Source organism: Branchiostoma belcheri, unplaced genomic scaffold (assembly GCF_001625305.1).
Source record: "Branchiostoma belcheri isolate BF01 breed outbred unplaced genomic scaffold, Haploidv18h27 scaffold7, whole genome shotgun sequence".
Taxonomy (NCBI): domain Eukaryota; kingdom Metazoa; phylum Chordata; class Leptocardii; order Amphioxiformes; family Branchiostomatidae; genus Branchiostoma; species Branchiostoma belcheri.
The window spans coordinates 4,188,899-4,216,450 of NW_017804353.1; the positions used below are offsets into that span (position 1 = coordinate 4,188,899).

General features: G+C 41.1%; 4 protein-coding genes and 1 long non-coding RNA gene across 5 annotated transcripts; 4 read left to right on the plus strand and 1 right to left on the minus strand.

Annotated features, from left to right (window-relative positions):
- Positions 1–310: 310 nt before the first annotated feature.
- Positions 311–9,404, minus strand: LOC109484638 (protein O-mannosyl-transferase 1-like). Its single transcript, XM_019787985.1, has 19 exons — positions 9,172–9,404; positions 8,524–8,699; positions 8,001–8,104; positions 7,782–7,832; positions 7,389–7,535; positions 7,056–7,164; positions 6,770–6,835; positions 6,483–6,576; positions 6,095–6,250; positions 4,527–4,759; positions 4,101–4,193; positions 3,781–3,877; positions 3,598–3,690; positions 3,099–3,213; positions 2,570–2,685; positions 2,075–2,191; positions 1,610–1,736; positions 1,037–1,214; positions 311–565 (listed from the first exon to the last, which is right to left on the minus strand). Exons 1-19 carry the CDS (start codon positions 9,391–9,393, stop codon positions 391–393), a joined length of 2,469 nt encoding a protein of 822 aa, XP_019643544.1. The 5' UTR covers positions 9,394–9,404; the 3' UTR covers positions 311–390.
- A 2,535-nt stretch (positions 9,405–11,939) lies between these two features.
- Positions 11,940–14,069, plus strand: LOC109484596. Its single transcript, XM_019787921.1, has 4 exons — positions 11,940–12,234; positions 12,728–12,830; positions 13,258–13,388; positions 13,777–14,069. Exons 1-4 carry the CDS (start codon positions 11,978–11,980, stop codon positions 13,925–13,927), a joined length of 642 nt encoding a protein of 213 aa, XP_019643480.1. The 5' UTR covers positions 11,940–11,977; the 3' UTR covers positions 13,928–14,069.
- A 3,774-nt stretch (positions 14,070–17,843) lies between these two features.
- LOC109484688 lies at positions 17,844–19,604 on the plus strand. The gene is made up of 2 exons (XR_002141082.1): positions 17,844–17,956; positions 18,615–19,604. It is a non-coding gene; the product is annotated as an uncharacterized LOC109484688 (long non-coding RNA).
- Positions 19,605–19,980: 376 nt separating this feature from the next.
- LOC109484606 lies at positions 19,981–23,884 on the plus strand. Its single transcript, XM_019787949.1, has 5 exons — positions 19,981–20,042; positions 21,102–21,322; positions 21,871–21,988; positions 22,391–22,521; positions 22,890–23,884. Exons 2-5 carry the CDS (start codon positions 21,156–21,158, stop codon positions 23,038–23,040), a joined length of 567 nt encoding a protein of 188 aa, XP_019643508.1. The 5' UTR covers positions 19,981–20,042; positions 21,102–21,155; the 3' UTR covers positions 23,041–23,884.
- A 383-nt stretch (positions 23,885–24,267) lies between these two features.
- Positions 24,268–27,478, plus strand: LOC109484678. Its single transcript, XM_019788026.1, has 5 exons — positions 24,268–24,355; positions 24,834–25,070; positions 25,533–25,662; positions 26,264–26,385; positions 26,954–27,478. The coding sequence occupies exons 2-5, from the start codon at positions 24,856–24,858 to the stop codon at positions 27,105–27,107; spliced, it is 621 nt and encodes a 206-aa protein (XP_019643585.1). The 5' UTR covers positions 24,268–24,355; positions 24,834–24,855; the 3' UTR covers positions 27,108–27,478.
- The last annotated feature ends 74 nt before the right edge of the window (positions 27,479–27,552 follow it).

Below are 27,552 nucleotides of genomic sequence, written 5' to 3' on the forward strand. Positions count from 1 at the left end.
TTCAAACATTAGAAAGGTAAGCAACAAATACACCTTATATGTTGTTACTAATGTCTTTCAACAAGTTCTATAACATTATGTGTCAGTACTTTTGGGGTCTGTTAAAATAGCTATGAGGGCTTAAAACATGATTTTTCACTTTCTTACTTTGTATTTGCACATGTATTGCAACTCATGCTAGTACATATAGACCTTGCATAAATAGAATATTTAAAACACTTGTCAAGATATTTTACACTTGTTTGAGGCAGCTACAGCCGTATCAAATACGTTACATCTTAATTAAGAAATTTACAAGCAACAAGTACAATTGTGTCTTTAAGTTGTTGTATTCATCTTTTAAAGAACAGGATTGAGAAACCCCCTTTTCTTTCCACCTTGGTACATTCCTCATAAAACTTGGATGAGTAAATCCCATGATTCCAACCACTTGAGGTCGGTGACCTCATCAGCTGACAGGTCAGAGTTCCCATAAGTCAGTGGGGCAAATTTCCTGTATGTGAAGTATATACAAGTGACCCAGACAGCACAGAGGGCTGAGAAGACATGTCTGTGGACAGGCCATCTGGAAAAAAAAAACAGAAAAAATAATATATTTCATTCATACCATAGTATGGAGTGAAATATAATCATCGTTGAACTGATATAACATCACACTTCCAATCAGGTCACATGACATAGACATAGTCTAGACATTGGGCCATTTCAGCTTGACAAAGATTAGAGGACTGATAAAAAACTTTTTGGTAAACACTTCACTTTGTGTACGGAAATAGCTAATAAAATTTTTATCATCTGTTATTATAGTCTTGTTACACACTCTTGTTACACAAATATAATACAAGCACTCTGTTGTACATACACATTCTTAACTACACATATTTTTTTTCTTACCAGACGGGAAAAAATGCAAACTCATACAGAAATGTCAGTTACCCCCAAAACCTAGAACTAATGTTCAAACTTTACTCATGTTCTGCCAAAATAATAACTGTAAAATAACACTCATTCTACCACAAGTGAAATGCCCACTGACCTGAGTACATGTGTGTGGATGTTTTCTACCATGACAGCGAGTAGGAGTATTTTGAAGACCAGTGCAGGGAGGTAGTGGTGCAGGAACAGTGTTCTCTCCATGAGGAAGAATGGTACATAATGCAGCACCCAGCCACCCAGCACTAACTCTCCTGTAAGGATGTACCTCTGCCAGGACTCTACAAGAGGAGGAACACAAGAACTTTATTCACTTTTCTTTCTACTATGACCGGTATGTCATGATCATGAGCCTTATTGTAGTATTGCCAATTAAAGATGAATACAACATGAATCAAATGCAAGCTGTAGTGTACAATACAACAATAAAAAAAATGATCTATTCAACCTTCTCCCAGCTGTCTTGGGGATTGGTAGACTACTGATTACATGCTAAGAGAAAAATATGCCACATCAGAAATTACAAGTTCACAATGATAAGACCTTTATTGCACAACATTTGCACAAGACACAGGGTATGGCAAATTCTAACATGGTGGACTATGTTACTGTAACAGTGTCTATCTTAACACAGTGTAACCATTCCCAACATGTATGACTAGAATGAAGATCTCACCATCGTCCATGTCGAAACACGCCCTCCTCCTGCGCACCAGAAATACCCCCAGCAGAGCCACGTATCCCAGAATTCCCACCACTCCAGACCACCACACCAGAGGGTTCCCCATGAAATGGATCTGTGCCTACAATGGGAGCGGAACAAACAGTCATCAAGTCAAACTGCAAAATAGATACTGCCCTTATACAACATGTATGTGTTCATATTCAGATCAAATTTATACTTTTATTTATATAGCTTTTTGACTTATTATTGACTTTTGACTTATATGACTTACTAGCAATGTGTTGATCCACAAACATGCACCGGAAAAAGACGAAAACACTGTATGGGCAACAATCTTTGATTGGAAATCTGGATTTATACCTAACCTCTATATCGATCTGCACCAGTACCTGAACATGATGTTACATTTAGGTACACAACACTAATGTCACATGTGTAGTGTAAGGGTTTTCCTACATTAGTTCTAGGATGTAGCCAGTAGGCCACGCCCCTCTCCATGAGCGGCCATTCTGCAGGGCTGGATGAGTACTTGTGTTCCTGCTGAAGCTCCTTGTTGGTAGACAGCATTTTCCACTACAATAAACATACATTTCTCATTTAAAACTGCATAAAGAACTACTAAAAATATTGAACATTGAATGTATAAAGAAACATTTTATATCACAAGTGTGCTGATATCTTTGTAACAATATTTTCTAAAATACAAATTACAAGTTATAATAAACTTTTCAAATGTCGTGTTAGAAAAGATATAAAGATATCGTCTGCAATGGACAAACTTCTAATGCAGCGCTGGCCAGTCATCCATCAGAAAACATGTTTTTTCACATTACATTCTGCCGACATTCTAAGATGCTTCGTCTAAACTACAGACAGTACCAACAAACTACATGTATAATTGTCCTGACTCGTTGCCAGAAGTATCACACTTCAGCTGTATTGTGTTCAAACCTGCAGTTCTGCAAACTTCCCCAGGAAGCCCATGAGGGGCTGGTCGTCCATGGTGTCCTCATATGTCGCCTGATTAAACGTCTCTTCATTGTTGCCAACAACATCTGCCTGATCCACTGTAGAGGAGTACACAGTAACCTCAATTATGTTACTTCTATGGCTAAAGAACATGATGTAACTTATGCTATATTGAATAGAATAAAATATGAAACAATACTGTATGACTGTGTAACATTGCACGAACCACAAAAAGTTTTAAAAAGAAGCAACCTTCCCATGTACTTCACTGTTATAGTCAAAATCACATGTTTTCATATGGCAATAAATGGAAAGTTTAGCACACTGAAGCAGCCATTTGGCTACCACGTCTAGGGTTAAACAGCAGGAAGAAGACTAAATTTGTATGAAAGTCCATCTGTGTTGGTACCTAACATAACATCAAATACCCTTCTTTTCGTGTTGGAAAAAAATAACTGATTGGCTTGGTACATGTACAATTGGTACAATCTTCCTACATGTTTCCCCCCACCTTGTGTGTACTTGTGTTCCTCCACGTTCCAGACAGTAGCGTCCTGCTGGATGAGCCTGTCAGACACCACCTCCAGCTGGTGGAACCCCCAGTCTGGTAACTGTAGTCCACTCACCTGCACAGGGAAGCTATGTGGTTAGTACAATCTTTTCTATCTTCATGGTATCAAATGGCTGATGAGCAGCTAGGCTAGCAGACACGAGATTGAGAGAATGGGTTCAATCCCTGACATTCTTGCCTAGATGATGTCACAGTGCCCTTTCCTCCCCCTACCCGATGTAAAATGGGTACCTGAATTCAGTTGTGGAAGTGGAAGGAGAGGGATAACATGCCCTAAGCACAGTTAATCAACAAGCCACTGCCCCTCAAGGCTATGGCTACCTGTATCTTTTTACCTATCAAATCTCTGTACTTCTAAAGCTTGCTACTGAATACTTTTGTCTGACTTATATATGTACAAACAATATACTGGGACATTCAAGCCTCCCACAGCCTGTACCTTGAGTGCTGCAGTTGTGTTGACATGAACCAGCCTGATGTGAGACTGGATACTTTTCCAGGTGTCACCTTCATCTGCACTGTCCACTAACTCCTAAAGCAGAAAGGCACAATTATATTAGGGATGGATTAGCAAGTGTCATGTAGCGGTGCACACAATGAAAATAAAAACTGTAAAACTCACCACTCTCCACAGATTCTGTGCAGGTAGGCTGATGTTGTAGTCAATGTAACATGTGACCTCCTGACTGTAGGGTGACACGGGGGCTGCCACATTGTGACTACAGGGGGGAAGGGGCAAATAACAGACTTTCACTTGGTGACAATTGCATGAAAACAATTTGAAAATTGATCTCTGATTCATTCATTCTTTTCATCCATTCTTTTCTGCTTCTGTGTGTGGATGAAGCAGCCTACATCTTGTGATATCATTAAGGTTATAATGAAATCTATCCCTTGGAAACAAGCATTGTGCCATGATGGGAGAGCTACATTGTAGTTCACCTGTTGAGAGCCCTGGAGGACGTCCCATGTACCAGCTGTATGATGTCACCATGGTGGATCAGCTTGGGAGGGTCGTCCACATACAGGGTCGTTCTGAGGGAACAAAAAACACAAAATTCTTAACAAAATACAGAGGTTATCAACAATGATATGACAACTACATGTATAACAATGTGCACTGAAAAATGGGTATAATCTATATTAGTTAACAATGAACTAGATTTCACTGAGTAAAAGATTGAAAGAAATCAGCATTTATTTGAAGCAAGGACTAGGAAGGGAGGTAAACATTTTGTACATTTTCTTTGAAGCATACTAGGAACTCCAAATTCAAAGAACCCTTTAGATACTGTACGTATTATATAATGAGAATACAACAATTTTAGTTCAATAGAGAACTATTCAGTGAAAAACTCCTCCACCCACCTGCGTGGGTCCTTGACGATCCACCAGTTGTTGATGTCCTTGAAGCTGTAACATGTGACCTGCTGCTGGGCGGAGCTGCCTCGGTTGTCATGGTAACGGACGGGGTAGGTGGAGAGGTGGGAGTGGAGCCAGCAGGGCCGGCCCAGGAACATCCCGTGGGTGTGGCGTAACGTGATCTGGGAACCGTACGCTATACTGACGGGCTGGCTCTTGGTTATTCTCGATAAACCACCCTGGGGAGATGTGAAGTTTGTATTGCATGACAATTTGTGCATGTTATTGTTAATCTTTCCTACTGTGCCTATACAAACTGTACAAGAGCAGCATGGCAATTATTTCCAGTTACAAAGACAATAAGAAATTAGAGATTTCACACTTCTGGGAAGTATTTGGTGTTTGCATGAATTTATTGTAACAACCAAAGAGATTGTTTTTATTCAGGACTAGTTCCTGCTGGCTATCAGCCAAATTCTGTGTCTTTCTTGTCCCGTGCATTTCCTTTATCTGACCCTTTCAGACTTCCTGTCTAGTTACCAATCAATCTTAACTGCCAACCTACTCTAGACCTGTCTGTATCTGTATCTGTATCTGTATAGCCGGTATAACCGCCTTTCGGCGTAACACACCAGCTTCGCAGGCACGCGGCGCGGCGGCAGCTGGCTATATTACACCGATCGACTTGTTACACCTAACCCTTGAACTTCTAGCTCTAGACATTGTTTAAAGCTATCTATTGACAATGCCCCTACTGTACTTGGTGACAGTGAGTTCCACTCTGCGATAGTTCTAGGAAAGAATGAATTCTTGAACACCTCAATCCTTGGTTGATAACTCTGGTACTTGAATGCGTGGCTATTTCTTGTTCTCTTCTGGGCTGGTATTAGGTACTTAGTAGTTGGGACATCCACCAGTTTATTAGTCATTTTGTACATCATGCATAGTCTAGACATCTTTCTTCTGTCTTCCAGTGAAGTCCACTGTAGGTTTCTTTTCATTTCCGTGACACTAGCACCTCTTACATAGTTGTTCATACAGAATCTTGCAGCTTGATTCTGTACCCTTTCCAATTTGTCTTTGTCTTTCTTTGTATATGGATCCCATACTGTCGCAGCGTATTCTAGGTTCGGTCTTACAAGTGACGTGTATGCAAGTGATTTTACTCTAGTTGGACATGCCCACAGATTACGTTTAATCACTCCCAATGTCTGTTTCGCCTTAGTTGTGATATTATTAACATGTGTACCCCACTTCAGTCCGCTTGTCAGCGTGACGCCCAGATACGGATGAATTTTTGTGGTTGCTAAAGCCTGACCACAAAACTGGTAGCTAGTTGCATGTGGTGTTCGTTTGTTTGTTATTTTGTTTGTTTGTTAGTTTGTTTGTTTGTCCAGACACAATGCACATTAACTCAAAGCCACTCAAAACAATACTTCCATACCCAAAAGTAATTAGTCAATGGTGGATGCCTGCAATTGAATACTGTCTCTGGATACCCATCATAAAACCACATCCTGCACAACATGTTAAATTTCTTTTCTTTGAAAAAAAAAAGTTTGAAAGCTTAGTACCTCTAATGTAGCCTGGAAGGCACTCGTCATCATCTCATCGTGAGGCCCGCTCCTGTTGGCCAGCTCCAGGTGGAGGTTAAACAGCAGGAGGTACAGCAGCACAGGGAGGACAGCCAGCAGGCCAGCACGCGCCAGGAAATGGGACGTAAGGTCATGCTATACTCAGCAGAAACAAGGGTATAGTAAATTACTTTTGACGAATATTTCAAATGATAAACACAACAAAATGCTAGCTACTCTGGGGAGCTTTTGAGATGAACTCTTTTTGAAGTATGGTAGTGCAGCAACTTATCCCGCCCAACAGGGATGATGGATGATGATGATGATGATGAAGAATGAGATTGGATGGAATTTCACCTAATCTAAGCTTTGTATGAAGAGATCTTACCACTGTCAGCCTCTTGTCTCCTATCAAAGTCCAGAGTTCATGAAAGATCATCCCCCCGACTAACAGGACAGTGAAGACACCCACATACTTCACACTGTGGGAAAGGGAAGGATATTTCAATATATGGTGATATTCGATAATGGAAACATCACAGAAAACCTTAAGAAAAAAACTTTTGTATGATTCAAAATTTCACTAGTATCCAATCCATATTGATGTTATTTTGCATTTTATTTGCAAGTTATTTCTCCCTTACAGAAATACACTATAGTGACTATAGTTCCTACCTGCAGGCACAGGCTAACATGGCACCAGTTCCAGCCAACCAGGCCCACCATGATGGAGAAAAGGGACTGAAACACAGAGACATTATATTTACCATAGCACTCTTATTCAGAATCTGAGGGGAAAATGATACTGTATCTACATGTATGTTACATTAAAATCAATGACACAAATAATAAGCCCAAGCTACATCCAATGTTTATCCTCTATTAAAAGCATGCAGAACATTCAAACCTACTTGCATTTTCTGATATCAAACCACATAATTAGAAGAATGTTAAACTGCACCTATGTTTGAGTCTCCAGAACTTGAGCAGACACAGCAGAGTGGCCAGGATGAAGAAGAGTAGGAAACTGTCTATCAACAGGAACCTGCTCTGGGTTACCAGACTGTTTTCTGAAATGAGATACGTAAATTTAACCCTTAACTAAAACTCTATTCCAACACAAAAGATAGCACATTGAATTTCCAACAGTCTTGCTGAAGTTTTCTTCAGAATTAAACCAATCAACTAACTAGTGGTCTAAACATGATATTCTAATCTATTAAGATATGTAGACATGCTGTTGACTAGTCTGATGTATTTTGAGCACACAGAAAATACATGTACACACACTAACCAAACAGCACCATGCCCCCAGCCAGGGTAGCCGTCCAGTGGTTGTACCCCAGTTCTACTGTGGTCTGGTAGGTCAGCGGTACCAGCAGACTACCAAACAAGGCAGGGAACAGTCGCAGGTACCACACTGGGACAGCCGACGGGTAGTCTAGGAACAGGCGGAATGTAAAAGAAGTTAGACTAACTTTTAAACTGAAATTATTACCTGCAATACATCAGCTGAAAGTAACCTTTCTTCCACAATAGCATTGCAACTATTCTACCTGTAACTCATAAGAATTGAGGGTTATTGACCTGCCCTAAGGTGTTTATGGTGACATAACACTTGTCCAGAGAAATACAACCACTTGATAAACTGCTGTAGTGAATGGCAATTTAAAGAACATAGTCTCACCTGCTCCTATTCTCTCCCAGGTGAAATTCCCACTGAAGTCACCGAGGTAGGCTGGAAAATGACAACAAATGTTTATTCACTGACATCTACAACAGCTCGGGATATGTTGATTAACATTAAGGTTACCTTCAAAATGACTTTCACTGTTCAATCAAATGTGAACTGTTATATTGGTGACTTTGCAGGATCCTAACATATGTCAGCAGAATTTTCCTTTACCTCCAAAAGCAATGATGAGTTTCCCTAATGGAGGGTGGACATCGAAGAAGAATGTTCTCCTGATGTACATGCTGGCAAACCTGCCAAAGTGCATCTCATCAAACCTGCAGAGGGAAACGGAAACCCATACTTACATTACTGAGATCTCTCTGATGTAGAATATTAGACTTGTATACAGAAATTTGGAAAGAAGCAATATGTGTAACTTACACATATTGCTTCTTTCCAAATTTCTCACATAACCATAGCAATGTTTATGTGAGTTTGACAGTGAGCTATCATGAAGTCTAATGAGACATGCTTAGGTTTTTTATATGTGTTTAAATTCAAATTAGGGAGTAGAACAAACAACTACTGCATACTATTGTACAGATAGCAAAAGTAGCAATTGAGTAAGAATTTCTAAATTCATTGATCAAAGGAAAACATTAACTTCCACAACAGGACACATTCTATAATCTGAGAACATGACACATTGGATTATACATGTAGTTTACAAAATGTATTTAAATTGAAGCCTTACACCACACTGTTGGGATACTCCAGTCTCCACATTCTAGTTGCCATGGCAACAACAGTCAACAGCACCAATGGGATGTTGATTTCTGTCTTGATTGACAGGAGGGGTGCTCTGACTGGCCCCACCCACTTCACAGCTGCACTGTCCAGGCTGGGCTCAATGGCAGATGCCCCATCTCCCTATATTCAAACAACAGTCAATTTTGAAATCTGTGTTAAATATTAAATAGCAAGCTATCCTACTCGGCAGAATCCAAGGCTTGCTTCTGTGAATTAATACATGCATTACTGGTATCTTCTATTCTAGTTTTACTACAAGGATTTTTTCCATTGATGTAAGGTTACTTGTACTCTATGTTACCTCAATAGTCACAGTACATATGTGGAGTATTTCAGGGTTTGTGGAGGTTGGTAACCCTCTTGTTATCACATTTGATGATGTTCTTTTGTAATCACACTGCCAAATTTGTTGTAATGCTGAGTACATTTATATGAGAAAAACAATGTAGTATCAACCAATTCCTACTTATACTGAGTACAATATCCATGAATAGCTTATTCAGGTCAAAGTTCTATCATATGGCAATGTATCTCTGAGTTGTGTGTGAGAGTGTACCATATTGCTTCTTAATTATTTCTTTGTCCATCTCACCTGGTCTCTAGATTCAACACTGCCGACCTCTGACCCGTTCCCTGACAGGCTGCTGGTATCTTCTCTCTCTACTGACAGGCTGCTGTTGTCATCATCATCCACACCCCTAGTCTCCTCAGATGTACTAGCAGTACGGTCTTGTTGTTTGGGTGTCACATGGTGCCTGTGTGAATGTTTACTTCTGTGGGGGTCTCTGTTCTTCTTATGGTGGTGAGAGGGCATGGCTTCTCTGGGAACAAGCAGGGTGCTGACAAAAATCCACATACTAATAATTACACCAAGAGATGACTGTGAACATACAGAAACTACAACATGGCAAAAACACATCACTGGTTTATAGACACGTTAGAGGAAAATCATAATTCTCACCGTGCCGGAGATATAGCAAAAAAAATGGTAGCAGTATTTGTGAGTCCAAATCAAAACTTTACCCAATAACAACATACGTCACTTCAATACCAAAGGAAACAAATACAAGGCAAGAAACATCAAGTACTACACTTGCAAGGATCGCAAACTCACAAAATGGGGAGGGGGGCAACGTACACGTTAGAAATTTAGGGTATATATTGGTAGTAAGGCTAACATAACAGGTCTGATACATTATTTCGTGTCATCTGTCGACAAACTAGCCCTTGCCTAGCACCGTACCGATCAGACTACGGATAATGTATATACAATACCAACTTTTGGCCCAGATGACAACAAAACTTGCACACAATAACTGGGTAACCTTTCACCTCTGGATGGGATGTGCCACTTGATAAGGGGGGTGTTCACTGGATAGCAGGTCTCGGATTACATGCTCTGGATTTTAATATATGGATAAAATTACGACTAGAACCAGCACAGCTATTGTTGATATCAAATAGCATGTCCTTGGTTTAGCTATAGATGATTGTATAGTATGTGCAGTAGGCTATTCATTCATTCATTCATTCATTTGAAAATGCCTGGAAAACTGCAGTCTGGTCTTTTTTGGCGACGCCAACGTGACGAGCCTAATAGTATCAATTTAATCAGCTTTGGAAAAATTCTACCGATTCTACATGTAACGTTAACATAAGTCCTTTGAGTGTACATATAATTGATATAGGAGTCGTTGACCGATAAAAAAGGTTGGGCGATACTTCTTTTGTTCATTAGGCCCTACCCAGATAGAAATTATCTCATCCAGATATAAAGAAGTTCCCATTTCTGCCTGAACACAATGGGCCTAGTGATAATGTTGATCTATCGGACGTGCAGTTCTTCATTATAGTAAAGCACACCAAAGCTTCCCTTGATTTATCATATTCACGCATTCATGTGTTCTTCAAGGGTTTACTGATAAAATGCGTTGTGTATTATTCTATCTTAAATCCAAAATAAACAATTATAAATAGTTCTGACTACATGTACCTTACATAAGGGCTTTGAGTTTGCACATAATTACTATGGGTGTCGTTGACCGGCAAAAAGGGTTGGGCAGTGATTTTTTTTTTTTTTTGCTTTAGGCCATATCTAAATAGAAGTGATCTCATACATCCAGATAAGACGTTTCCATTTCTGCCTGAACACAATGGGCCCAGTGACGTGTATAATGTTGATCTATCGGGCGAACTGCGTCGTGCAGATTTATATATAAGTACACACTGAAACTTCCCTTGATCTTATCATATTCACGCACTTTTGACTTCTTGAACAGATTACTGATAAAATATGTTGTGTCTTGTTCTTTTGTTTTACTTCAATAAAAAAAATTAGTGTGGACTACATGTACGTACCATAAGTGCATTCAGACTGTACATAATTACTATGGGTGTCGATGACCGGTAAAGAGGGTTGGGCCTAACGTTATAGCTAATGACGTGTATAATGTTGATCTATCGGACGAACTGTGTCGTGCACGTTCAAGATAATACTGAACCTTTCCTTGATTTTATCATATTCACGCACTCATGTATGTTCTTGAGTGGGTTACTGATGAAATGTGTTTGTCCTTCCATTTTATATGGAAAATCCAAACAAACAATTATTTTGAACTGCATGCTTTGAGTTTGTACAAAATTACTGTGGTGTCGTTGACCGGTAAATGATCCAATGTTTTGCTTTAGGGCATATCTAGGGAGAAATGATCTCATACATTGAGATAAAAATAGGTGAAGAACAGTATAAAAGAGCGACCGTCACGGTACATTTTAGAGTAGCAGCTTCGCCTCCGCCCAGTTCCTTCCAAAGTTTGCCACGTTCTGCGACACTTCACCAAGTTGTGCCTAAGTCTCTGACGTTGCGAAGGAAGAATCACTCTCACACAGCAAGTAAAGGTATGTTCGAGACTTTTCTGAACGGTCTGCACTACACGCACACACCACAACATAGACACAATTGCTCCAACGTGTTCTGGTCACATAATCATCGGAACTTCTTCAAGCGAATTTAATTGTATTTATCAACTTTTTGTCACATTTGAAAGACAGACTGTATACTAGTATGTAGGCGCTACATCCTCAACATGTACTTCGCTCAGGCATGCAATGACAGTACTAGATTACCTCGGTAGAACTTTTTTCACTGTTCATCGACCCCGCATGTAATGTTGCAGTCGGGCTACTTTGGCAAATGTCTTTTAATTGCATTGACTTGGGTAGTAGTGTGTGTGTGTGTGTGTGTGTGTGTGTGTGTGTGTGTGTGTGTGTGTGTATGTGTGTGTGTGTGTTTATGAGTGGGTGGGTGTCAAGACTATATATGTAACGATAATTACACTGAAGTGCTTTCCACTACACAGATACCTGACGACACCTAGCCAGTCCTGTCTGCAACAGCCATGAAGATCGCCACCGTAGGACTCCTCTGGGCATGTGTGCTCATCGCCTTGGTGTACCTAGACGGGGTATCCGGACGGAGGTTCGGCGGCGGTGGTGGGTTCCGAGGCGGTGGTGGGTACCGGGGCTCGAGCAGCCGGAGCAGCCGGACCGTCCGGACTTACCGATATCGGTCGAGCTCGAGTGGCTCGAGTGGCTCGAGTGGCTGGAGTGGCCGGAGATATATCCAGCGCCCCAGACTTGTCCCACCCCTGCTACTGTAAGCGATCTCGTTTTTTTTCATGTATTTTCCACCAGAATCCTGTGCAAGCTAAATAAGTAGTAGAAATCGACCTAAAAAGGAATGTAACTGGTCATGGGAGTTAGCTGACCATGGTGAGGCCAATTTGCCTGCAAGTTTTGCCGGAGATTTCTACTACATGTATTTATTCAATTTACAAAGGAGTCTGGTGGAAACTATGTTTCATGATTGCAAAGAAGTTACGATTAATGTAATGAAACGTGGACATTGGATTCAGCTGATTTTACTTCCAAATGCCAAGAATAAGACATGCTTCATCCATCCTTTGTAACGTTTTGTTTTGTTTTGTTTTGTTTTGTTTTGTTTTGTTTTGTTTTGTTTTGTTTTGTTTTGTTTTGTTTTGTTTTGTTTTGTTTTGTTTTGTTTTGTTTTGTTTTGTTTTGTTTTGTTTTGTTTTGTTTTGTTTTGTTTTGTTTTGTTTTGCCATAACGTTTTCTCTGGTAATAACCAGGTCATCATCCCGACGCCGGCGTAGTACAGCCAGCGGCTTCGAGAGAGAACAGTGTCAGCGCTGTACCACGTCCTACATCTACCAGAACAGAGGCTACTTCATGGTACGTACTGTTCAGACAAACAAGTCCTGCTAATACTAAATACATACTAAAGGAATCAGTGTAGATCTCTTTTCATGTAAAGTATATGTGCGATTTGTGATTCACGTAGCGCACATCTGATGCTACGCATCCTTTTGTAGCCCATCGACATTCACAAGAAACAATGATCTTCAAGAATTTGGCCAAATTGAGAATACGCTGCATAACGAAATAAACTGTACATAAAACCGAATTTCTCGTTCTCCAATGATGCCACAGCCAGCCCTTGACCTCCAGTGCACTTCGGTATCTTTTCCCTCGCACAGTGTTCTAGTACTGATGTCTTTAAAATCGCAAGAGTCTTACTCGGTCAGCTGTAATCTATCTATAGGAAATGAATAAAATTGTGAAACGTTATCCATCCCACCATCACCCCCACCCCCCTCAGAAAGGGACGTTCGACTCTCCCGGGGCACATGAGGTCAGTATCTGCCGCGAGGGGACAGCCGCCTGCAACTGGGGCAAATGCTCCATCAACTACCTGTGGGCCAACAACACCATCACAGCCTTCCCGGACGGGTGAGTAGAACTGATGTTATTTCTCTCTGACGGAGTTCAGCCCGTTTTTGTTGTAGCGTTCTTTGTGTTCTTGTTTGATTCGTTGATTGCCCAAAATGTTTATTGTAAACCTTAATTGACAGTTTTTTCTTCGTGTTTATATTCTTCTTTCAACTTACTTTGTCTGTACCCATTTTCCTTGGGGGGGATTGGATTGTTGATTTTCTTCTTATTCTTGTATTTATGAAGATTTTGGTGTAAGCCTTCGCTTGGTTGCATTTTGTGCACGAATTATGGACTAACTTCGAAGTTCTAAAATTCAGTTTTAAAAATCTCGAATAAGAACTTCGCAAAAGTACTTGCTTTATCGAACAATACAAAAAAAACTAAATATTTTTTTTGCTTACAGGAAAGGCGGGGAGGATCCTGTTGTGGGCTATATATCAGCTCAAGTCGAGTCTGTGCTCATCTGCGGCACCTTGCAGCTTGCTCCAAAACTGCAGGTCACCATACTGGCCGTCGCCATGGCTACGGTTATGCAAATGATTGGAGGGACATGAGAAATAATCCTTAAGAAGAATTCGGAGATTTCATACCTCCATGAAATATGTAGATTTCCATGTACAAAGGTCAGCCACCAGGCCCATATTTGACCTTGACCTTTGTGTTCCTACGACCTAGCAACGTACCAAATATCATCACAATCCATAGAGGCATTCTGAAGTTATGCTGACTACAAATGTGCGGAAACACAAACACACACAGACACAGACACACACACACACAGACACGCCAAAAACAATACCTCCATTTTTCATCAAGGCAAAAACAGTCAATCCCTGCTGGTTCATGTCCATTCATAAAGCTCTTCATTTGCTTATATGTATATATTTTAGCCAGGAAACATTTCCAGCCTGCATCATTTGTCCTGAGTTTGATCCATATTACTTATAGATAAACAGGTTATTAGTTTTACATTCAAGCCTCTTGGATATTTAAAATACAATAAAAGTGATAGTAGGTTAGAATAGATAAATATATCACCCAAGAATCAGTATTGAGGAAGCGGAGCAATGTGGGATTTGTACATGCAATTAGATAGAGCAAGCGATTGAACATATTTCAATTTGTTTTTTAAGTTTTAAAGACTCAACAATTCAAGTGAAACGAAATATATGAAGCCTACCCTGGCTCCAAATCGCAATTGTATAGAATTCAGATTTTAAAAATGCAAATATGATAAAAATTGTAGAGTATTAAATAGATTACTGATAAAATGCGTTGTATTGTTCCATTTTAGATCCAAAGTAACAATTATTCATGTAACGCTACCATAAGTGCTTTGAGCTCGAGTTTGTACATAATTAGTATAGGCGTCGTTGACCGGTAAAGAGGGTTGGGCAGTATTTCATTTTCGCCATAGGTCATATCTAAATAAAAATGATCTCATACATCCATATAAGACATTTCTGCCTCAACACATTGGGCCTAGTGAAAATTATAATGTTGATCTATCGGGCGAACTGTGTCGTGCGTCTTCAATATAATTAAGTACATCCCTTGATTTTATTATATTCACGCATTCGTATGTTCTTGAACGGATTACTGATAAAATGCGTTGTGTCTTGTTCTTTCCTTTCATATTGAAAATCCAAACAAGAAGCCATAGGTGACAATCCTCCGTGAAGTTTTATATATTTCAACAAAATCCCAAGCGTCAACGCCAGACCTACTGTGCAGACATTATAATTTCATGAATTCACTGTGGGGTCAATATTCATTGTGGGGTCGTCTGGCGTAGCGGCAGAGTGCGCGACTCGGAACTTAGAGTACCGGGTTCGAGTCCTGACATGCCACCGATCTTGTGCCCTTGGGAAAGGCACTTTACACGACTTTCCTCACTTCGCTCAGGTGTAAATGAGTATTGTCCTGTCATGTATTTGTCCCCTGTGTTGGTGGCGGCATTAATATAAGTTGAAAAAACTTGAGTGTGTCGTCACCACGTCTGGTGATTACATGTTGGAATAAAAATATAAAAAAATGAGGGCGCGTCACAAGCATAAAACATACAAAGAGCTAAATCCATTACTGCTCCCAGGGCGTGTAAAGATACTGTGCTTCAAGTTCGAAGTTCATTTTAATTACACACACACAATCATTGCATTCACATAAAGATCGGACTATCATGGTCGTGTCTAGTAACAAAGACAGCCAACAGCCCCACCGTCTTACTGTGCCTGTACCTAATTAAGCGCGCCTGGAACAGGCCAGCAACAGTTGCAGTAAGCACCGCGAGTGTTACTACCGCCGGCCAGATAACCAGGATATCTGCTTACAGAACCTCTGCTACCAGACAACTGCCTAAACCTACGGCCTATTCCACAGGATTGTAAAAGTAGGGATGTTTCGAGAATATGCATTTACTCCAATATCAAAACAGCTACGGTAAAAATAAAAAGACGTGCATCATCCCGGACATAATGCAACACCACATGCGAAATTACACAGAAATGCGACGTACGGAAGAATGCGTTTTGGCTGCGAACATCTTCCAAAAAACTTGGCATCTCTTAACCATGGGCAAAAACATCTGGAACCACTTATAAAAACCACCCCGTATCTGCATGAACTTTTACCCCCCCCCACTGCTATTCCAAACAACGCGTTTTTCTGGACCATTCCAATTCGCCTCGTAATTGTAGGGGTGCGTCTGCGATATTACATTGACCGCGAAAGCAGCAACGGCAAAAATACACATTCGTGCATCAACACGGGCATGCCCGCAGACGGCGTATAAAATTGCGTGCCGATTACACAAAGAGAACCCAGTGTTTTGACTGCGAACATGAAAAATCAGCCGATTACAACACTCCGTCCGGAGGTCCTGACCTCCTTCACGGAGTAATAAACAATTAGTTTGGACTACATGTACCTTAAGTGATTTGAGTTTGTACATAATTACTATAGGTGTCGATGACCGGTGACGAGGGATGGGTCTAGATAGCTAGTGACGTGTATAATGTTGTTCTATCGGGCGAACTGTGTCGCGCACAGTTCAAGATACGAGTAATACTGCACCTTCCCTTGATTTTATCATATTCACGCACTCATGTGTTCTTGAACGGATTACTGGTAAAATGTGTCGTGTTTTGTTCTTCCATTTTACATGGAAGATCCAAATAAACAATTAGTTCTGACTACATGTACCTTACTGAGTGCTTTAGGTTTAGGTGTCGTCGACCGGTAAAGAGGGTTGGGCAGTAATTTCCTTTTTTGCTTTAGGCCATATCTAGGTAGAAAAGATTTCATACATCAAGATAAGAAATTTCCATTTCTGCCTGAACACAATGGGCCCATTGAAGTTTATAATGTTGATCTATCGGGCGAACTGCGTCGTGCACATTCGACATAATTACGCACAAATTAGTTTGAGTCTGCACATAATTAATATGGGTGTCGTTGACCGGTAAAGAGGGTTGGGCCTAGTGACGTGACGGTGTATGATGTTGATCTATCGGGCGAACTGTGTCGTGCACATTCAAAATAATTAAGTACTTCCCTTGATTTTATTATATTCACGCATCCCTATGTTCTTGAACATGTGTTCTTAAAACTGATAAAATGTGTGGTGTCTTGTTCTTTCATAAACAACTACCGTTCTGAGTTCTGACTACATGTACCATAAGTGCTTTGAGTTTGTACATAATTACTATTGGTGTCGTTGACCGTTAAAGTGGGTTGGGCATTTTTTTGTTGCTTTAGGCCATATGATCTCATACATCCAGATAAGACGTTTCCATTTCTGCAAACAATGGGCTTAGTGACATGTACAATGCTGATCTATCGGGCGAACTGTGTTACGCACATTCAAGATAATTAAGCACACACAGAAACTTTGCTTGATATCCACGCACTCGTATGTTCTTAGACGAATTACTGCTAAAATGTGTTGTACTGTGTTTTGACTTTTGTTCCATTTTATATGGAAAATTCAACTAAACAATTTGTTTGGACTTCATGAACTACAAATGACCATGGTTCAACGTCTTACATGTATGTACCGGCCTACCAGCATGCCTAATTTTAAATGTTATCATTAGTGCTTTTTATATTTTTCGAGAAGAAGAAGAAGAAGCAGAAGAGAAAGATGAAGAAGTTCAAATGTTATCATTAGTGCTTTTTTTCAAATATTTTTGGAGAAGAAGAAGAGGAAGAAGAAACTGAGAAAAATCAATATGTTTACTCCTGCGAAGGTACACGTAATTAATTGACTACATGTTTCATGTTATTATAAAGGACTTCGAGTTTGCAAATAATTACCGAGGGTGTCGTTGACCGGTTAAGTGGGTTAGGCAGTTTTTTTTTTGCTTTAGGCTAATCAAGATAGCAATGATCTCATACATTGGGATAAAAATAGGTGAAGAACAGTATAAAAGAGCAGCGCCGTCACGGTACATTTTAGAGCAACAACTTCGCCTCCGCCCAGTTCCTTCCAAAGTTTGCCACGTTCTGCGACACTTCAACAAGTTGTGCGGAAGACTCTGACGTTGCGAAGGAAGAATCGCTCTACTACTACAGGTAAAGTACAGGTATGTTCAAGACCCTTTTTTATCAAAATTTCTGCACCACACCACAGCAAGGACACAATTGCTCAAACGTGTTCTAGCCGCATAATGATCGGAGATCGGAGTCTCGTCACATTTGAAAGCCAAACTACATATATAGTGTTAGCGATGCATTCTCAACATGTACTTCACTCAGGTAGACCTTGATTGTTTCATTGTTCACCGGTCCCACATGTGATGTTGTCGGTCGGGCTACTTTGGCAAAGACAGTGTTATGCAAGATTTCTTGCATTGCATTGACTTGGGCAGGAGGGTGTCGTAAGTCGTCACACAGTAAATGGTCAAGCTCAGGAAAGCATACGCTATGAACTTGAAGCCGCCAGACCACAATGTAATTCTGCGACAAACAATGTCAAAAACAATACGACAGATTTTGTTTTGATAACCGTAGAAAGATAAAATGTGTCTATAGTAAAAACCACTGCACTATGTTTGATGCGAAAAATAAGACGTTGGTAGAGGTGCCAACCTACTACGCACATCATGGCAGCAAAGAACAAGAAAAAGAAACTGTGACTTACACGATTTATATATTGTCATTAGTAATAACCATGAATTGTGTTATTTTAGCATCCGTTTCGTTTTTATATTGTGACTAAAGCGCGGATTTTTCCCGACACAGATACCGAGCAAGAACCCCCGACGACACCTGCCCGACCCTGTCTTGTTTTGACTGACAACAATGAAGAAGTTCGCCGTGGGACTCCTCTGTGTCTGCCTGCTCATCGCCTTGGTGCACGTCCAGGAGGCGTCCGGATTCCGCCGGGGATTCCGCACGATCCGGTACCGGAACAGCTACAGTAGCAGCGGCGCCGTGGGGCACGCTCCCGCGCTGGAGGTCACCTTACTGGCCGTCGCCGTGGCTGGGGTGATGCGGATGGTGGGAGGCGACTGAGAAATCGTCATGGAAAACAGTTAGACCCTGTTTGTTGATTCAAGTTCAGTCACAAAGCTCTTCATTTGCTTATTTTAGTCAGGAAACAATTTTAGCCTGAACCATTTAGTGAGAGTATGTAATGATGCACATTACTTGTAGATCTCTGTGACAAGTCACACATGAGCTAGCTTTACACCCAAGTCACTAAAATACTTTGAAAGGTACAAAAACGGCAACATAACGGTAGATTAGAAAATTTGTGCAATTCTATAGAGCAAGCGAGTGAAAAAATGTTCTTTTAGAGTTTAGAGGATCAATAGTACAAATGAGATGAAATACTTTAAGCCTGTCCTGACTGCGCACAACAATTGTTAATGATGTAGATTTAAAAACGCAAATATGATAAGATAAATCTTAAATTGCAGAGCAGTGAATTAGTGAATGTTAAAGAAACTATTGTCCACGTTCGACTATATTGTTGGCTTTCTAGCTTTACTGGAGTTACGCATGCATCAAAGTATATTGTCTTTAGAACTTTTATCACACGATTATGTAGAATTCTATGAACATATGTATAGACGGACGCAGATGTTACAAGTTCTTCTTGAATATATGGAAACTTCCCTGACATGTACCCGTCACTGAGTATTTCTGACATTTTGCCCCCAGGCTATGTGGTGGTAGTCTGAATGATTTAGTTCTGTTTATCAAGCAAATAAAGGGAGCACAAATATACGGCCTGTGCCTGTTCTACATTTACCTCCAAAGATTATAATTCAAGTGTAATATTCAAATAATGTAGCCATCTTTCTTGTGTCATATATATATCATAGCAATCTTTGACCGTGCACATGTGTATTTGGCAGAGAATAGAGTATATCAACTAGCTTTCGGTATAGGTGTATGCCCTGCGAAAACTCACAACTACATGCACATGTATACGTTGGCTGGAAGGCTCTAGTGTTGCGAAATAGCATAATTCCCCCTGCCAGTGAGGTTGTAAGAACATATTATTCACTTCTTGTTTTGAACCGATAAAACTTTTCATGCCCGGGCCTGAGGCGGCATGTTGCCTTGACAACGAATGACGTATAGTAATTTCACCTGGCCGTGGGGTCACACGTCTACAGGCGCGGAAAGACGTGACGAGAACTGCAACCAAAACACAGACAGGTAAGTTTGGACCGTTCCCATTCAGTTCTGGATTCTTCCTGTTTGTACTATCAGTTTTTACTGGCAGTAAGACAGTGTGTTGCCCCCCTGTGCTAGCTCCTATAGCTAGTAGTCTGACAAATTCGATGCTGGTCTGTTGCTGTACGAAAGTCGCACTCCCAAACTTAGTTTTGTAGCAAGCATAGTTCAAACGTGTTCTGGTCGTGCTATTATATAACAGAAATGAGATGTTATTGAGTCTGATTACGGGACTTGTATTTCTAAACTCTAGTCACATTTGAACTATGGACTAGTAGTGTAAGCCGCTATACATTCTCTCTATATATATTATGTACTTAGCTGTGTTTAAAATTGTAGACCATGACAATTCTGAGAACGTCCTGTAGAACGTGTTTTCTTTCATGGTTCATCGCTCTAATGTTTAGTCGGGTCTACATGGGTACAGACATCATACAGAGTACGTCTCAATGCGGAACATATTTATCAACTCCAGACATATTTGAACAAAGGACATGTAATGTAAGCTATACATTTTCTATATGTACTTAGCTGTATTTGAGATTATACACCGTGACAGTTCTGAGAACACTGATCAAGTACTAGGCAGTAGAACTTGTTTTTTTTAACGGTTCACTTGGTCCCTAATGTAGAAGGCATTACAAAGATGCCCATTGGGCTGGGGAGGGCGGTGTCGACAGGAAGTTAATTCAAACTCAAAACAATGTGGATCATAATGTAATCCTGTGGCATACAAAGTCAAAAGCAACAAGTCACTGACTCCCTTTACCTGACTCCCGGCACTACTCACGGTCATCGAAACAAAAACACACATATAGTGGAAAACACTATGCATGTGCAAAACCACAAAGTTGTAGTCATACCAACTTGCATGAATTTTATAGCAATTAAAAAACAACAAAAAGCACCGGTGACACTCATGACTTAGTAACGCAGAATTGAGTTTTTTTGCGGACTGAGTCACCCAAATTTTGTGCCATTGAAGAGTCAAGACTATATAGCTACAGCGATAACGACACTCAAGTGCTTTCCACTACACAGATACCGTGAGGAAGAAATCCTGACGACACCTCGACGATCCTGTCTGCAACAGCCATGAAGTTCGCGACCACAGGACTCCTCTGGACGTGCGTCCTCGTCGCCTCGGTGTATCTAGACGGGGTATCCGGACGGAGGGGCCGGGGTGGCAGTGGGTTCCGGTTCCGGAGCGTCCGGAGATCGAGCAGTATTACCCGCCTCAGGGTCGTCCCGATTCTGCTACTGTAAGCGAGCTCGGATTTTTCTTGTAATCTCCACCAGACTCGTTTGAAGGCGGAATAGATAGTAGACATCGGACTAACCAGTGTCATTGTCACTATTTATGTTTCATGATTTTTTTTTATTCCAACATTTCATGACTAGACATAGTGACGGCAAACTCAAGTTATATCAACTTATTTTATGCCGTCACCAACGCAGATAAAGGACAAATACGGAACAGGACAATACTCATTTTCACCTGAGATAAGTGAGGAAAGTCGTGTAAAGTGCCTTTCCCAAGGGCACAAGATCGGTGGCATGTCAGGACTCGAACCCGGGACCTCTTGGTTCCGAGTCGCGCACTCTGCCGCTAGGCCACAAGACCCCAAAAATTCATAATACGTTACGTTTGATACATTAAAACGTGGGCATTATACCTTCTGCTGATTTTACTTCCAAATGCCAGGCATCAGACATGCTACATTCATCCTTTGTATCTTTGTATTTTGTCTGTTTGTTCGTGCGTTCGTTTGTTTACTGACCCCACTGTGCCGTGTAACGTTTTTGCCAGGACATCGTCCCGTCGCCGGCGCATTAGTAGTAGCGCCAGCAGCTTCCTGAGTGAACAGCAGTGTCAGCGCTGTACAACCTCCTACATCTACCAGGACAGCACCACGTCCTACTTCATGGTACGTGCTGTTCAAGCAAACTAGTCCTGCTCAGTTTTGTGTTAGATTTACTTAAGGATATTCAGAGCACGGTGTCTTTTCATATAATTATATAAACTTAAGATTTTTTTTTTAATTTTGTGAATAGACGCAGCGCACATCGGATGATACCATTACTTTGTAGCCCGACGACATTAAAAAATATGGCTTAACTGAGAGCACCCTACATAACACAACAACCTGTAAGATAAACCCGAATTCCTCGTTCTCCAATGATTCAACAGCCAGTCCATATCCTTAAAATCGTTATAGTCTTAATTGATCGGCTGTGATGTATAGGAAATTAATTAAGTGGTAAAACGTACCCATCACCAAAGATATGCCATAGTTTTATTCATACAACACCCTACCCCCCACCCCCAGACCGGGACCTCCACCTCTCCCGGGTCACAGGAGGTCAGTATCTGCCGCAACGGGACAGCCGCCTGCAACAACGGCGCATGCTCCATCAACTACCTGTGGGCCAACAACACCATCACAGACTTCCCGGATGGGTGAATAAATATTTGTGTTTACCCGAACTTTACCGAAGGAAAACATATTGTTTTTGCTACGTTTCCTCTTCTTCAAACTTCTCCAGACAGTGACCTCAATGATCTAAACCAATGTTGTGTCTGTCGCCATGGTAACTAGTGTTGGGTTACATCATGTTGCAATTTTATAGCAGGAAGGATTTAGACTCATGTCTGACCATATATATATGAATGTGTTTGAGTAAGAATTAACAGAGCAGACCATATGCGAAGGTAAACATTATGCATTTGCCTTGCAAAATCTCGAATTCAGACTTCGTAAATGTACTTGTTTGATCGATCTATCGAAACAAAACACTCTCCTATTTTCCCAATTTTTGTGCTTACAGAGTAGGGGGAGCCGACCCTGCTGTGGGCAGCATATCAGCTGAAGTCGAGTCTGTGCTCATCTGCGGTACCTTGCAGCTTGCTCCAACACTGCAGGTCACCATACTGGCCGCCGCCATGGCTACGGTTATGCAAATGATTGGAGGGACCTGAGAAATAATCCTTAAAACAGTTAAACCCTGCTGGTTCATATACAATCATTAAGCTTTTCAGTTACTTATATTTTTTTAGCCAGGAAACAAACGTTTCCTGTCTGAATCAATTGTCATGATCATGAGAGTTTGTAATGATCCATATCACTTATAGATCAAGAAGATACTAGCGTTACACTCAAGCCACTTGGATGCAATACAAATGACAAGATAACGGTGGATTAGAATAAATACTCAAGAATTAGTATTAAGGAGACAGAGCAGTGTGGAATTTGTGCAATTCGATAGAGCGAGAGTGAAAAATATTCCCCTTTTTTAAAACTTAAAAGTTTAGAGAGTTAACAATGCAGGTACGACGGAATATATGCCACCTGCTCTGTCTCCGAATGGCAATTGTTTAGAATTAAGATTTTTAAAATTCAAATATGATAACTGTAATAGAGTATTGAATTTAAGAATACTTATGAACCACATTCGTTCATTACCAGTGCACATGTACATCTTTCTAGCTTATGCAGCCCAGTATATTCTCCAGTACCTTTAGATCTTCATATCATAATATGATATGTAAATGCACGTAAAAACATAGACGGACAAAGATGTTACAAGTTCATGGAGACATTCCTGACACCACGTACCCGTCACTAAGAATTTGTGACATTTTACCCCAAGGCTATGTGGTGGTGTTTCGGAATAATTAGTTCTACCGAGCAAGTAATAAGCAAGTAATTATATAAGGACAGGCCATTAAAATCTGGCCCGTTCTACATGTACATACCTATGCAAGTATGACAATGTTCAATGACTGCATCTAATGAATTTGAAATCATGAAATATATGTGTAACCAGGACCTGGGTTTCTCGAAGAGTCTTTTGTCTATTTACTGTAGATCAGTGCACCTGTAGTGTTTCCTCATAACAAAACAACAAGACCGGAAAGGGGTATAGAGTTGACAAAACAAAAGTACCAGTTCAAGACTAGTTTTTGAAACAGTCTGACGTTTTTGAAAAGCCTGAATTCCCCATGATTTGGTCAGGCATCGCAGGCTTCCTCGCTCATACATTCACGCCTACAGTCACCGGTGACTCATGGCCCCCGCCCAAAAGCATTGTGTTAGAGGGCAGAAGTGCAAGTACGTGCCCATAAAAACACGTCAACATAGCAGGTAAGTCAACGGGAACCATGCCATTCATATTTGGCACGTTGTTTCACTTTTGTTCAGTAAACGGGAACAGTAACATTTACACTTGGTGAGATAGCAGTTGGGCTAGAGTGCGGTGGGTCCACCTTGCATACGCGAGTATTTCTGCTAAAAGTACGTATACGTACATTCATATGGTCTACTGACGACATGACATACTAGCAGTTCCGTCAGGTCACATATATTCGCCTCCTCGTCAAAAGAGCTCTCCGATGTAACGTTCGCGTCTACACTCCTGTATGTCTGAACTGTGCATACCTGGGGTGCTGTGCTAGATCTAGAGATGTTTCAAACACACAATGGCGAAAATAAGCAAGGGGGTTTTAAAAAATCTAGATTTAACCGCCTTGATATAAGTAACCCGGCGGATGAGTGTTTCGTAGTTTTGACCTGTCTGTAGGGGAGGGGGAAGTTAGAAAGAGGAAGTTTGAATGTGGCATGTCTCTAGATACATGGCGTCGTGTTTCTGTCAGAGTTTTGAGTTTTGTTGTGTCTGTCGAAGTAGGGGGAGGGGTGTCAGAATATTTGACCGTCTGTCGTGCATGACATAACATAACACGTTCAACCACTTTCTTTACTCTCTGATCAGCAGAGTTGAAAAAACGACCTCCAAAATGAGACCAGTGACGGTGGGGCTGGTCGTGGTGTGTGTGTTGGTGGTGTTGGTACACTGGCACGGGACGTCCGGCGTCTTCAGCAGCGGCCGGCGCCGAGCGGTGGTCAGCAGCCGCCGCCGGGCGCCGATCCTGGTGCCCAGTACCAGCCGCAGGCGGTCTCTAACCAACAGGGTGGTGCGGACTGGTGTGCGGCTGGTCGCAACTCGCCTGCTGTAAGTCTTACACCATTCACATCACTCTCTACTCTGTGATGCTGATGTATAGTTTCATTTAGTGGTTATCAATACCGAGGGTATAAATCTGACTTTAATGTGAATTTCTGTATCTGTAGTTGTATAGCCGGTATAACCGCCCTTCTGTGTAACACACCAGTTATTTGGCGGAGCAACTTCAAGAAATGTGAAATGATGTGACTACGCTTAAAACGTGTAAAGGGAAGAATTTGAGAGAATTTTGAATCATAAAATAGGAAGAAAGATACGTTACACCCTGGACGTCCTTACAATATATATAACCATGGAGATTATGATATAACTTATGTATACCTGCATGGTCAGCTTGAAGCTTAGAAACCGCCTAGTCAATAAGGTTGACATTGAAGCTGGCTTGCAAACTTTTTCAACAGAATTATGACTATTCATATCACATAGTTGTTGACTACTGATATGATACAGGAGTAGCGGTCGGCGCAGGCGCAGTAGACGTTACAGGAGCAACGACCGTCAGTACCAGGAGCAGTGCCAGCAATGCACGCCGGGATATGTCTCCTTCGACCCCGTCACCAACAAATACAGATTACTGCGTGTGAGTTCCACCCATTTTCTCTGGAGACTGCAACTGCTAACAACGATGTACATGTAGCCAAGCATGATAAACACATAGCTGGGTGATAAAATGACCTATACTTGAACTCTAACTGCCTGCTGAGTGCGTAGACATGGTTATGTTGCATATGTATTTCACTCATGTCATTTGATAGATCATGTTGAGGAACGTTAACTTCTTGTTTCGGTTTCACGTCCCCAAATTATGTACTGTGTTTGTGTTAATCTACCAGGCGTGTGTAGATACGCAAATCCTTTCAAAAACGGTTTCCGGATTTTTTAAAAGCGATTTGTACTCGTTCTGAAACTCTGGCTTCAGCATCTTTTATTTTCATTTTCATTTTATTCTTTGCTTCATGTCAAAGACCCATATAAAAGAGAAACAGACAGTTATTTCTTTTCACGGCTAAGCTCTCAGTGAAGCACACATGTATTTCGTATTGTCTTTCTTTCTTTGTTTATTTATTGATCTTAAAAACGGTTGGGTGGTACCTTCAGTTTGCCAAAGGCAGGGCACTGCTAGCCCTCTAGCTTCCCAATCAGTGCATGCCCACATACTAACGGACTTTGCCTGTCTTCAGTACGGTACCGAGGACGCCCAGCTCATGAAGATCTGCCGCAGCGGCAGCGCGGCGTGTAGCGGCGGCAGGTGTTCACTCAACTACCTGTACAGTAACGGCACCATCACGGACTTCCCCGATAAGTACGTAGTTCAGAAGTAAACTCTCCTGAATTCATGGATGAATGAATAACTAGTACATGTATTTGTATGAGACATTATCGTGAAACTATGTTATCACGTCAATGTTTACACTCGAGCAAGACTTTGTCGTGTTTCGTGGTGCTGGTTAGTCCAAATGCCACAGGTTACCACGTGATGTGCGTTTCAGCACCAAGGACAGGGCCACGCGCACGCGTGGACGCACAACAGTTAACTCTCTTCAAGAACGACCGCTCAATTACGTGTATTGTATGATATGTTTGAAAGACACAGACTAGGAGTACTCTGTGTTGGATGCGTGGGAAAACTCTTTGACAATTGTTAACGTTAGTCCAAATGCCCTTGGGAAATTAAAATTAAGGCACTGCACTTTACACGACTTTCTTCACTTAACGTATATGAAAATGAGTAGTGTCTATTGTCTTCTGCGTTGGTGATGGCATAAAAATAAGTTGAGTGTGAAATTTGACTGTGCAGTCAGCATGTCTTGTCATTAAATGTTGGAATAGAAATATATCTGGTTGACTGATTGAATATATTTGCCTTGCAGCATCGGCGGTGCGGACCCTTACGTCGGGCGTATCTCAAACACACTGGAGTCTGTGCTCATTTGCGGCACCTTGCGACATGCAGCGTCCCTGCAGGTCACCCTGCTGGCCCTTGCTGCAGGAGCGGCCGCGATGTGGCTGGCCCGCCGTGACTAACGCAACACCATCGAACCAGATTTAGTCTAAGCACAAGGCCCAAAGTTATCCAGTGTGCACAACGGTTAAATTTGGGTCTAGTTAGCTGTGGGTCTGGCATCCAGGCCCGGGTTTAGTCAGAACTATCTTCAGCAAATGTTACCAAGTAAACGCTTTGCTTTGCATATAGACTCTATTGTTCATAGACTACATTTCAGCGACTATATTTTATAGAGATGTAACTTATAGACTATTAATATTGTAGCCATTTTTATAAATGACTTTTTGTACCTTGTTTAATGTCATCTTATTTGCTCCATACAATCTGTGTTAACAACAGTTTCTAGACATGTCGCTATGATTTTACTTGAAAAATAACATGCAAGATTGCAACAGACGATTAAATCTTAAAAGGCATACATATGTGGACTCTTTTCTTATATCATAACACTGCAACTTTCTCAGG